At 39.5% G+C, this 13,061-nt stretch overlaps 1 protein-coding gene across 4 annotated transcripts in view; it reads right to left on the reverse strand.

Annotated features, from left to right (window-relative positions):
• Positions 1 to 13,061, reverse strand: part of LOC136695461 (neuronal PAS domain-containing protein 3) — a 257,450-nt gene that overhangs the window by 132,350 nt on the left and 112,039 nt on the right. For all 4 annotated transcript variants that reach the window (XM_066669573.1, XM_066669565.1, XM_066669590.1 and 1 more), the window contains one exon: positions 9,775 to 9,857. In XM_066669573.1, the coding sequence (XP_066525670.1) occupies positions 9,775 to 9,857 (83 nt within the window). The remainder of the gene's footprint in view (positions 1 to 9,774; positions 9,858 to 13,061) is intronic.

The following is a 13,061-nucleotide window of genomic DNA, read 5'->3' on the forward strand; positions in this document are numbered from 1 at the left end:
ACACACACTGAAACACACTCAGATTCATTGTAACACACTCACATAGATACCCACACCCACGCACTGTCCACTGTGTATAGAGCAGCACAATGACTGGAAGGTGGGTGTGTCAGAGTGTGTATAAGTAGCGACGCGTTCTTTAGCAGTAAGCCACATTCCTAGACTGTTTTGTCTGGAGAGAGAGACTTAACACAAAGCCCGTTTCCAACATTTTCCCAATTAACCTCCACCATTATGGGCTACTGAAAATCCAACAATGGTTATGTGACCTGCAGTCAATAGAACCGCTGTGATGGACTGGGCTCATCTACATGAGCAGTGAAGGAGCGGGGCGGAGGCTCTACGGCTTTAGCAGGTGAGAAATTCCTCTGCTCTCTGCTCTTTTCTCTTCAGAGGCTCAGCCTGAGTGAACCTCAGCCTCGGCCTAAAACTCAGTGAGCCTCAGCCTCAGCGAGCCAAGCAGCGGAGCGATGGCGATTGGTGTGAACCACAAATCAACCTGCGATTACAGGCTGTGACAGCTGCACACAGACGGCCTCAAAGACACTGCCTCGCTCCTCTTTGATGTTATGCAAATGTAAACAGCTGTCATTTCACAAGCCGCCGTCTTTGTGCTTTCCACCGGTGTGGAGATCGAAGGGTTCGCAAAGTGTGTGCGTGTGTTTGTGTGTGTATGTGTGGATGCTTTTTTTTTTTTTTTAATCTGAGCCCCATTATCACACACAAGTCTGAGTCGAGAACAACAAAGACAACAGCAGTGAAAAACACAAACAAACAAGAGGAAAGAAAAGCGCAAAGTGAGGAAAAAATAATACAAAGTAAACAGGAGTTGATGAAAGATTGGGCCTTGGGACCTGGGTGATTTAAGGTATATTAGGAGGCGTGTGGTGCCCTATCACCTCTACTCTCTACAGGTATGGTAAGAAGCTATCTCTGTCTCACACACACACACACACACACACACACACATGTTCGAACTGTAATTAAGCCTCTCTGACGATGAGAGCAACCCTTCATCCTCACAGGAAACAACACACTTTCTTCATCTTTTATCATTAAAATACATCAAACACATCAAAAGCAAAAGTGGCTTTTATGAGCAGCAGATAGTATGAACACTATAGGGGTAGAAAACTTTTAAACCCTGACTGTGCCTCCTAGTGTAATGAATGTCTGTACAAGAGCAAACAATTTATTCACATGAATTGTTTTCTGAGAGATTTCCAAATGAAACCAAATTAATAGAAATTACAATGGAAATAATTCTGTGCAGGTGGTAATCAATCTAAATTAAAATAAAAAGTTTGAGGGAGAGGGTACTTGCATATTTTTATATATTTGTTTTGTAGTCAAATTTGAAAATTTTTGTATACAGAGCATTTTGACCGAAAATAAAATAATGAGTACTTGACCGTATTTGGATGAACCTCTTAGCTTTATATTTAAAGGCTAATCACCAGCTATATGAAAGTGTCAAACAAATAAATACAGTGGAATTTGAGTTCCTAACTTGTGTTTATTGATAGTCAGAAAACATGTTTTACTAATTCAAGGAATAAGGTTTAAAAGACCATTGCCCCCCCCCCACCCCCCCAACGGTGTTCAGAAACTCTAATAGGCGTCTTGTATGTGACGTAGATGGTGGACAACAACTCTAGAAGTTGCACTTAATTTAATGCAAAATGACGAAAAGGTGTGTTGGTTTTGGCTGCAATAACTCAATGTACAGTGGGACATCTGTGCACAAATGGCCCAAAGATCCCAAAATATCCAGAAAACTGACTAAATTTGTCAACTTTAAATGGGCACTTTGGAAAGGACCATCCGCTCACTCCGTTATCTGTAGCGATCATTTCACTGGCGCTTTTCCAACAACATGGGCATGTAAGGAAACCAACAAAAGGTGTTCAAGAGCCTCTGTATACATGGAGGTAAACAGGGTGAGTGCACTTACTTCGCCTGTTTTAGTTGGTGTTAGTTAACGTTAGCCTGACTTGCTAAACTTGGTGGCTCAGATTATACTAGGCTACGTAGTTGCATTACGGAGGTTTATAGTGTCGGGTGAATTCGACTCAGATTTCGATCACATTTACAAGAACAACGGTACCTCTAAATTTGAGTATAGCTTATTACTAGGCTATTGTCATGAATAATGTTGGTTATTTAGCTAGCTAGATACTGTCATAACAGTCAGTCATAACAGTGTTTTACCGCATCGTTGTTCAGCTGTTGTCCATCAGTGACGTCACAGTTGCGTTCAAGAATTTCCGTAGCGAGCTCGGGTTTTACCGTCAATTTAATAAAATTGTCAGTTTTAAACCAAATTAAGCATGCTATTTTCATTTTAATTCATACTTAAATATGTCAGTAACTAAAATAATGTGAAATATTCATGGAGGTCCATAAAGTGGTGCTTAGCCTTTAAGCAAACCTCATTAACAATCTACCACCATCTTCATGGATTTTATTTGAATTCAAATAAAATAAGGGGAAGGACTGGCACCCCTTCCAAGCGGTTTCAGACATTGAATGAATGAATGGCTAAAATAAGGACAATCTATTTCATGGATGTAGGACATACACAGATGTAGACAGATTTGTTGGCACATTTACGGTTCATTGAAATAATGATGACCTCTCCTGAATAGTAAGAAAAGTAAAAGCAATTTTCTCAGATATATCTGAATGGCTTTGGTATGTAATAGAGTAAAGCAAAGCAAGAGTGAAGAGTTGTAGCTGCTCATTCTACATAGATATTCTACAATGGCCTAGACAGATTTTTGATGATTATAGAAATAAAAATCAATCAATAAACAAATGCATTATTGAATATTAATTGAAATATTACTATAATAGCCAGGCAGCCATATTAAATATAGAAAAGCAGTCACTCTGCTGTTTGGTATCTTTGTGTATACCACCCTGAACACGGAACAAGCAGCCTGATGTTCCTGTGACTAAAATTGCAAATCTAATTAAGAAGTTTAAGGCCTATGGGATCGAAGCCAACCTCCCTGGATGTGGTCTCAAGAGGAAACTTGACCACAGATTGAACAGAAGGACAGTGCAAATGGTAAACAAAGAACCAAGGTCAAGGTACCTTAGTGTCTGATCACAATATCCATCGCTTTTTGAGTGACCATGGGCTCCATGGAAGAAGGCCCAGAAGGTCTCCACTGTTGAAGGTAAAACATAAAAAAAAAATTCAGACTGGTGTTTGTTAAAATGCATACTGACAAAACACAGTGCTTTAGGGACAATGTTCTTTGGACAGATCAGACAAACCTAGAACTTTTTGGCAAGTCACATCAGCTCTATATTCACAGATGAAAAACTAAAGAGTTCAAAGAGCCCCATACCTACTGTAAAATGTGGTAGATTTTTGGTTATGATTTGGGGCTGTTTTACTGCATCTGCCACATGGTGCCTTGAATCTGTGCAGGGCACAATGAATTCCCAAGACGACCATATCATGAGCAAAACATGTCATAGCGCTGCATCAGTCACATGTCATGGGTCTTCCAACATCATAATGACACAAAACACACAAGCAATCAAAAACAACAAAGTGGACTACTCTTAAAAGGCCTTCTGTGAGCCCTGATCTGAATCCTATAGAACATCTACAGAGAACTAAAACATGCATCTGGAGAAGACACCCTTCAAACCTGAGACAGCAAGTGCAGTTTGCTCAGGAAGAGTGAGCCAGGCTATCTGCTGACAGGTGCAGACGTCTCATTCAGGTCTACAGAAACCCATTATTTTCAGTTACTGCCTCTAAAGGAGATGCAAAATATATTAAGTTAAAGGGCCCATCATTTGTGTTCATGTCATTCTTATTTAAGATTTTAAATATTTTTTAATTATAATAATAAAAAAAGCAAAGTCTGACATTTATTAGCAATGGAATAAACAATGATGGAAGCCAATTAATATATCATTCATTAATATCATTAACTATTAATCACTAATTAATCACTAATCATTAATATTATTTCAGTTTGGAGATTGAGAACTCTCTAGAAGAGCTTTTTATTCGGTAACATTTTCTGATATGTTTTAATCCCCAAACTACAGCCTTCCAAAAGCTGCATTTTTAACCTTCATAGTTAAACAGTGATACCGGCAGGCATGGTTGACAGCGCACATTGTGATTGATGCACTATGCTGGTCATATTAAGGGATCATCTACATGGTGCGCATAAATTTAGTCATGCTTGAAAAAATAATCTGCTACAATAATAAAAAATAGGAAAATATATTTAGTAAAAAAAAAAAAAAAGAAAAACATAAACTGTTCATAACCTTTCCTCTCAGTCTATTAAATGTCTATATAATGTTTAACCTATACTGCTAAGGCACATTCTGCTATTCTAGCCTTTTTACTATTCTTCTCCTTCAAAATGATGCTGTCACATTTATTTGACATGCAGAGTATGATCTAACAAAATAACTGTTTTATTTTGTGTGTGTATATATATATATATATATATATATATATATATATATATATATATATATATATAGGGAGAGAGAGAGAGGGAGTGAGCACACACCATAAATAAACACAGCACTCTGTAACCAGAGAAATCTAATAAATAGCTGAAAAGTCATGTTTATTTTGAGGATATAAAAGAGAGAGTGGTGCAGGAGTGTGAGTTTGACTAGATCCAGCTTTATCCAGTGTGTATTCCTATTACACCTGTAAAACCAAACCGAGCTCCAATCGTCTTTTGAGATCAAACCCAACACACAAACTCCTGTATCCTTTTCTGTAAACTCTGTTAATTGTGTGTGTCCCAAATGTCATAGAAGGTCCACAGTAGCAACACTAGCACTAGCCCAAACCTCTGTGTGGTTATACCATATGGTTTAATAACTCCTATGTTTGCACCACTACGTCAAAGCTGTTGGGCACACCCATGTCAAGCGGACTGCATCCAATATATTACATCATAACCAATTTGTATTGATTTCATCCATTAGTTGTTGAAGCCCTAATTTATTTTTATATACCTTTTCATTTTCTTAATTTTAGATTTGACTTTTTCTTTCAAATCAACAGTAATGCCTTATATACAATAGAAACGACTGAAGGGCATTCAACAATACAGAAAGAGTCAAGGTTCTTTTACACAATGATCAAACCAAAAAAAAAAAAAGGAAAATTGTTTTCACAGTTCAGAAACGAGAGGAATGTATGGTACAGGGGCTGTGTAAATATACTTTTGATGATACATTTGATAAGACAAATTAGGCTCAAGACTCACTGCACTGGTAAAGCCGAAGTCCAGAGAACAGTCAAGGTCAGTTTGCACTGCATATGGCACACAGACATTTAGTGGCTATGGTAAAGACCTAACTCATGCCTAATTATACTGACAGTCTTTAGAGCAATAAAGAGAAGGCAGAAGCTCTCTCTCTCTCTCTCTCCAGACATTTGCCCTTCATAGGCAGCTGAGCTTTTATCTGCCTTTAAAAAGTAACTCTGCATCTATAATTTATCTTGTTCTAACTATGATCTGGATGATATAAATGCTGTTATTTAGCTGGCTGGAGAGAGCACTTCTCTGACAGGACAGAACAGCTAACAGCCTACTGCTGCTGTCACATTCAATTCTGCCCGGCTCCTGTGCAAATGACAGCGCAGTATAGGAGCAGCCATACGCACACAAGCTTGGACCTGCTGGACCCTTACCACCTCGGACACAGGCTCTTTATTCTTGGGTTTGCGTATTGCAACGACCTTTTTCAAATCCCACAAAAATTTTCCCTGGGGTTCAAGGCATGCGACTGTGATGCCCACTTCAGAAGTTTTCAGGAATTCTTTTGAAACCAAGCCTTGGTAGACTCTAAGGTATGCTTGAGTTTATTGTCCTACTGGAAGGTCCAATGATGCACAAGATTCAGCTTCTTCACAGAAGGCATGAGTTTATCTTCTAGGATTTCCTGATACTTGATTGAATCCATCTTGCCCTCCACACACTGCAGGTTCCCATTGCCAAAAGAAGCAAAGCAGCCCCAGAGCATCAAAGCCTCTGCAATGCTTCACTGTAGGCACAGTGTCCTTTTCAGCGTAAACTTCATTCTTTTTCCTCCAGACATACCGCTGATCCACAGGCCCAAAAAGTTCCCAATACTTCTGTGTCTTATTTATGTGGTTTAAATCATATTGGAGTGGACGTCTCCAAGAACTTCAGAGAACTTCAGCATGTAGTATGCTTGCTTGCTGCAGGATTTATGTAGTCGCTTTATTTTTTACCACCTGCCTCCTCAAGAATCTGGTGGCATCCAGTGATAACTTCCTCTTTCTGCCACATCCAGATAGTATAGCCAGTGCCCCTTTATTTTGAACTTGGAGACTATGCTTACAAGTATCTTCAGGAACATTCAGCAGCTTTGTAATCTTTTTGAATCCTTCACTTTGTTTGTGATCACTTCAGTGATCTCTTAACTTTTTTGAACAACTCTGTTCATTTAGCCCTACTTCAACAATGTAATGAAACATCAAACACCTCCAGCCAGTCCAGGTGTTTATCTGTTTTATCTAAAGCCCACCTGATGAATCTAACGAAGCCCTTGATTATTTACATCATATGTACTTTAGACAATTTGCAAATATGTGCAGTAGTCATTAAAAGCAGCATTCTGGGTTGCATTTGAAGAAACCACTTCTTATATTAGTTGTGTTGAGCAATTTAAATTGTTGAAAGTTTAGTAAATGTTGCTAATAAACCTAATTTGCAATAGGGTTTGAATCATTTTGCTTGCAACATTAAACTGTCAACTAATGTTACACTCAAAATTAACTTATCATTGGTTTCATCGCGTTATCACAACAGGTCCCACTGAAGAGAATAAAAATTACACTGTATCATATATATTAAAAATGCTTGGAGATTGTAACTTACCTGAAAATTCTCAAACTGAAACTTTCCCAAGTTTACTAATGTCTATGTTTGTTTGCTGTTCACTCATTTATTCATAGGTCTCAGGTGAAAACAACTAGTGGTCACATTCATTCATTCATCTAGTGGCTGATAGCGCTTAAACTATCTGTATGAAGACTTGTTTGAAAGTGCAACAAGCACAGACCCAACCATTGTAAATGTTTAAAAGTTACCTGTTAGCTTACACTGAAAGTTAAGAATATCCCATCACCTTACATGTACACATACAGCAACACTGCGTAATAGTTGTGATTATATTTCATTAACAAAAAAATATATAAATTTACAAGTTGTTTCATGGTTAAAAAAGTACTTACCAACCTTACACAGGTAAGTTATGCTTTTTTCCCCCTGATTTGTTATGAAGTCAGTACAACTTCAAGCAACACTGCACTTATATTCCTCAGTCCCTCATGCCTTTGCCTCCTTCTATTTGGGAAGCATGACACTGAAAATAGCATTTTCTAGAAGCATCTTTGTGTGTCTTTGTATTGTTGAACACACACAATAAAACAATATTGATATAATTGTACCATGACATTAAACACTAATAAAAAGGCACAGCCATTTGTGGAATGAGAGGGTGGAGAGTAAGAGAGAGAGAGAGTGAGAGGAGAGACAGAGAGAGAGAGACAGAGAGAGAGCAGCTGCCTCCACATGCACATATTAAATCAGCTAATTGATTATCTGGGTTGACAAAACAGGGTGGTAAATGTATTCAGTGTATTTGTGGGTAAACAAAGAACACAGAGGGCTTTCAGTGCCGAAGCTGTTCCTCAGGTCAACTAGGGCAGCACATTCAGTTCAACCAGTCACAGACCAACAGTAGTACAAAGACCAGCAAGGACACAGACACACAAAATGTCATTAAAGTTTCCTATATTACAACTATAATATATATTTTCTAAGGTCATAAAAAATGCATAGGACAATTTAGGCTTTAATATCCATTTTTATAGAAGGACTTAGGTGACCCACAGGGAGTCATAGTGAATATGTGTGTGTGTGTGTGTGTGTGTGTGTGTGTGTGTGTGTGTGTGTGTGTGTGTGTGTGTGTGTGCGTGTGTGCGTGGCTACGTGTGTGCTCCAATAGCAGGCCAGCTTTGCAGGTAAGACCCACAGAGGAGCTCATCACCTTTCTCTTTATTAAGCACTATCAAACATGGTCTAATCTGTCTAAAATTAGCCACCACGCTCAACAAGTAATGACTGCCTTGCATCCATTATTAGTTCATTTTCCCCAAATCAATCACCAGCCGAGCATGCTTTTTTTAAAATGTCATCCTAAAACTTTTCACAATCAATTAAGCTGAAGATTAATGGGGACAATTTGCCAGGAACAAGTCCTTCCTTGAAAAGGCCACGCCTCGACAGACTTCCAGGCCGGTATTGATGTTAATTATAAATTTCCGCTTTCCTGTCAGACACTTAACCTGTCGAAGAGGGAAGAGCGCTGGCAGTCCAGGGACCACGGAGAGCTATTTAAATATTCCTAATCCGCTTTCTGGACACAGGTGACTGGTGTAAATTGCACTTTCTGTTCTGTGTCATTTCAAGGAATCTGAAAAGGCACCAGTGCTACGGTTCGACATTGGGGAAAGGCATATTTTTTTCTGAGGAGTGATACACCACCCCCCACCCTGAGCTCCCCTGAGCTCCACGAATACTTGCACATTGCAGGTAAACGCAGTGAGATGTCACTTCTCATTTTCTTCATGTTTAATAACACACGAAGGCGCCACATATGCCTGTCATCTCTCTCCCATGAGACCACAGAGATATATTCCATTCTGTGATTTCATAAGGCATGTTTTCTTTTTTTTCATTTTTCAAAATGTAACGTTTAAACGGAAATCAAACTAACAGATTAATAAGTGTTTGACCTGAGAGGCATCGCACTTCAGCAACCGTTAGCACCAAATAAAGCTGTGAGCATGCCTGTGCTCTTCCATACGGGAAGCATTTTGTTTACATAAAACACACACCCACAGATAACTGGAACGCTTTCAATATATTAAAGCTATGTTTATATCTCAAAAATATTTTTAACACTAAATAATTTTATGCAAACAGCACCTGCTTTTCTTACTTTAGTTTCTGTCAGTCAACAGAAAATCTATATCTAACTTAATAATAGCTCAGCGCGCTTCTTAGTTAGCTTGGCAATTTACTGGAGATTATACTACAGGTGCATCGCAGATAAAGTCAGAAAGTAATTTTGCCCATTCAACTGGGCAAATGTAAAAACAGCTTAGCAGAACTGTCAAGTGAGCCCTAAATGTCCTGAGTCCATAACTTGTAATTCTTAAACCCTTCCAATAGTTATACAAAACTTTCATGTTTTATAATGAATTTGAACAGTGTTGATTACTTGGCCTCCGGAGGAAATTATATGAGGATGTCATTTTTTGTGTGAAAAACTGTCTATTGGAAGCTTAACACATTCCTTCTGCCCACACAGTATTAACATTAACTCTGTTTTGTCTTTATTTAACACTTCCATCTACACTTAAATGGTCTATATCTCATTTAATAAACAACTTCTGGTCAAAGATTAAAGCACTTACCTTCAAATATCCAGGGATGCATTGCATTTTGTGTGGTTTTCATTCATTTTTTACCTAACAAAACCTTTATTTCCTATGCCTGGGATAAGTCACTGTAATTAATCAGCTTGCAGCCAGAAGGCACTGTGGCGTGTAAACAAAGAGAACTTGAAGAAGAAAGCTGGAAATTCATTGCGCTTTTGGGGAATGCTGGTGAATGCTTGAGAGACTTTGGTTAATGTGGGAAGTTTCAAAATTCAGAATTAAACACCATGTACCTGCAGGATGTGGCTGCCCAGGTGAGGCTCGAAGATTTCTGAGGCGACTGAGCTTGGACTTCTCCTCCGCTGGGACCCGATAGCTGGGGAAAAGAGAAAAAAAAAGTGAAATGAGTGTGAGTGTGTATGTGTGTGTGTTTGTGCATGTGCTAGTCTGCGTGTGCATGCATGCGCGTCCATACTTTAGTAATTCCAAATGAACTTGGAAATGGAATTTGCCGGTGTGATTTAAACAGATATGGTAAACTGTTGAACAAACACTTCTGCCTCAGTAATACTAAGCTCCTGCTACTGTAAATACACAGATGCAAATCAAAGCCTACTTATGGCGCGGGCTCATCCCCTCACTGCATATTCAGCTGAGCGGAGCACTACAAAGCCTGCTGTTTATATGAGGGATAATATCAGTGCATTGATTTGGCTGCACAGGCACCCAGAGAACGTTGCCCTTAGGGCATTTTTTTTTCCTCCCAGAGTCTCCAACTTTAAAGCAGGCTCAGGCATTGAGCTGCGGTGCAGCTAAAAAATGGCCTGGGGTGATTTCAAACTTAACAGACCTCGTCCCACCAGAGCTCATTATTGAGAATTTTATAACAAAGTGCTCTGTACTTAATTTTCCAAGCTTAGCCTGGCGCTTGGGTAATGTTGCTGAATTAAGTGCAATTAATGATGTAATAAAAGCATTGAATGGCCATTAAGGACTCTCAAGGACCAGAAGCAAACATGGGGCTCCGTGGTGGGGGAATAGAAGCAGGGGGACCAGCAGAAAGAGGCCGACAGTGTGCCCCTGGAGTGGTGTGTGTGTGTGTGAGAGAGAGAGAGAGAGAGAGGGAGAGAGCTGGGCACAGACTGTAGAATGAGGGGTCTCTGTCCTTCAGAGCAGCTCAGGGAAAACACTCCTCTCCCCTCCAGTTATGCTTTCAGCGCTTAGCCCTGTGTCTGGCCCAGAGGAGGGCCAAGGCCACAGCAGCATGACCGCAGAAAGGCAGTAGCAGCAGGTGGGGAGAGGCAGACACACGCACACACACACACAGACAGGGATGTCTCTGGAGCAGGTGGGTCAGTGGCGGCCGCTGCAGGGGGGAACACAAACAAAGCACAGCCAGCAGGACAGCTCAGCAGCTCACAGCAGAGGGAGCTGTTTCACCCTGAGAACAGCCAACTGGAGCAGAGAGGGCACGCAAGCACGCACGCACACACACACACACACACACACACACACACACACACACACACACAAAACCCACACTTCTCCACTAACATAACACGTAGCCTTTAAATTAATATGCTACAGTAAAAACTGCAACAGCGCTCACAATGAATGAATGTGAATAGCCCCTGACTGACATCATGCAAATTACAGCATGCTAACTGATGGCTAATAGCTTCATTTATCATCAGTCACACGAGCAGGCTACTCCTTTATTTCTCCTTATATACTTAGCAATGTGCTGCACTCTGGAATAAACATTTAAAGACACATCTATGCTGCTACAGCCTTTAAAGGAACGGCTCTTTCAAAAACATGCTAACACCACTAACAATGAAACATATAACCATCAAGGAAATTATTTAATGAGTTTAGTACAATGTTGGACTTTAAAGAACAGAAAGAAACGCTTAAATATCTCACAATAAATGGAAACAAAGGGCCATGAATGAACAGCATATAAATAGCATCACAGTTGCAGCTAGTTTCCATTCAGGGAATTAGCGACTTGGTCAAACTATTCTTTTAAAAGGGTTTCTGAATTGCATTTATTTCTACAATCCTAAAGGATAGACATAAACAAATTAATTCTGGGTGGTTAGATAGGCAACCATTTATTCTAGAAGAGTTAATGCCTCTAAATACTACCCCACATAAAGATCTGAAATTACATAATAATGCCTAATGTCTGATGTAATGGTTTATGGCATTTTTGATGTCTGACATAACACCTAATGTTTATAACATCATAGTTAAGATATACATACAGACTTTGGTTGGGATAAAATAATATTTTTTTTTATTATTTATTATTATTTTGTATTAGTTACTATTATCAACAGCATATAAAACATCAATTGTAGAATCACTTATCTACAATGTATTATTTAACATTAAACCACTTTGTTTACAACTATGATGTATCCAGAAATCTCAGCGGCATTCCCCTTTAAACGTCTTACAGCCTTGTTGCAATGGACCTCCCTTTACCAAACTGTCTCATGTGTTCTCTCCCACGGTGACATGAAACATAGCTGTACACACACTTGCTCACACACAGCCTAAAACAGGCGAGTAAGAAGACTGAAGAAAATATCAAAGATCAAAGCACACTTGACCAACTTCAATTATCGTCCTCCCAATCTGTGCAGACTCTGAGGAGGAAATGATTCTCCTTTGCCCATACAATAGCCCTCATCACAAGGATCCTTGCCTTTGAATGAGCACTGTATGGAAATCAGGCACAGATTGCTCCATGTGCGGAACATCCTCTGACCTTGGGGATCTTTCTGAGCTCCAAACTCAACGGTGGTTAATATTTTATAATAAAGAAGTTAAAATGTTAAACCGGGCCTGTTCATTGAGGACGGAGGCCAGTGCCTAGTGCTTTACACTAACAGCACAATGCTGTTCTTAATGATGTTGGCATTAGTCATTCGAAGTGGAGCTCTGGCTACAGATGGCCCACTGGTCTCGAATGGTGCCTGTCTCAAATCACAACCAACTTCCTATGAAACCCAGGGCAAAGCTCATTAAAAATACTGCTGCAGACAAAGAGGAAAAATGCAGAGACAAATCTAAGCAGACTGAAAACACTAAATATCCTATATGTGACCTTTAATGATGGTATGAAGGTCAATCTCTGTACTCACAAGATGAACCAACAGTTTACTTTGTTTTCTTTTGTTGAATGAAGTAAAAAGCATTTGAGCGTATGCACCTCAAGAAGCAGACCTTGCTTTGACCTTCACTGTTGAGATTTCCTGAAAGACTGAATAATCTGAAGAACTGCGGAGAGTCAAACTGTCCCAGAAAAATGAAAAAGAACAGTAAAGTGATAAAGAACAATCATCAGGAATCAAGAGATCTCACCATCTGATTGTGACCAACTTGAGCGGTGGCTGCCCCAGGGCTCAGCGTGTCTTCTATATTTATGTTTGCTGAGAAAGTGAGATTCTGAAGGCTACTTTAAACTTCAATCAGAATGTTCACACCCCACCTCCTACATGTTCTCTAGGGGAATACATTTGCCTTTCATTAGTTTTACACTGTTTCCTATGAAATATACAGGTGCTGG

This window comes from Hoplias malabaricus, chromosome 1 (genome assembly GCF_029633855.1).
Source record: "Hoplias malabaricus isolate fHopMal1 chromosome 1, fHopMal1.hap1, whole genome shotgun sequence".
NCBI lineage: Eukaryota > Metazoa > Chordata > Actinopteri > Characiformes > Erythrinidae > Hoplias > Hoplias malabaricus.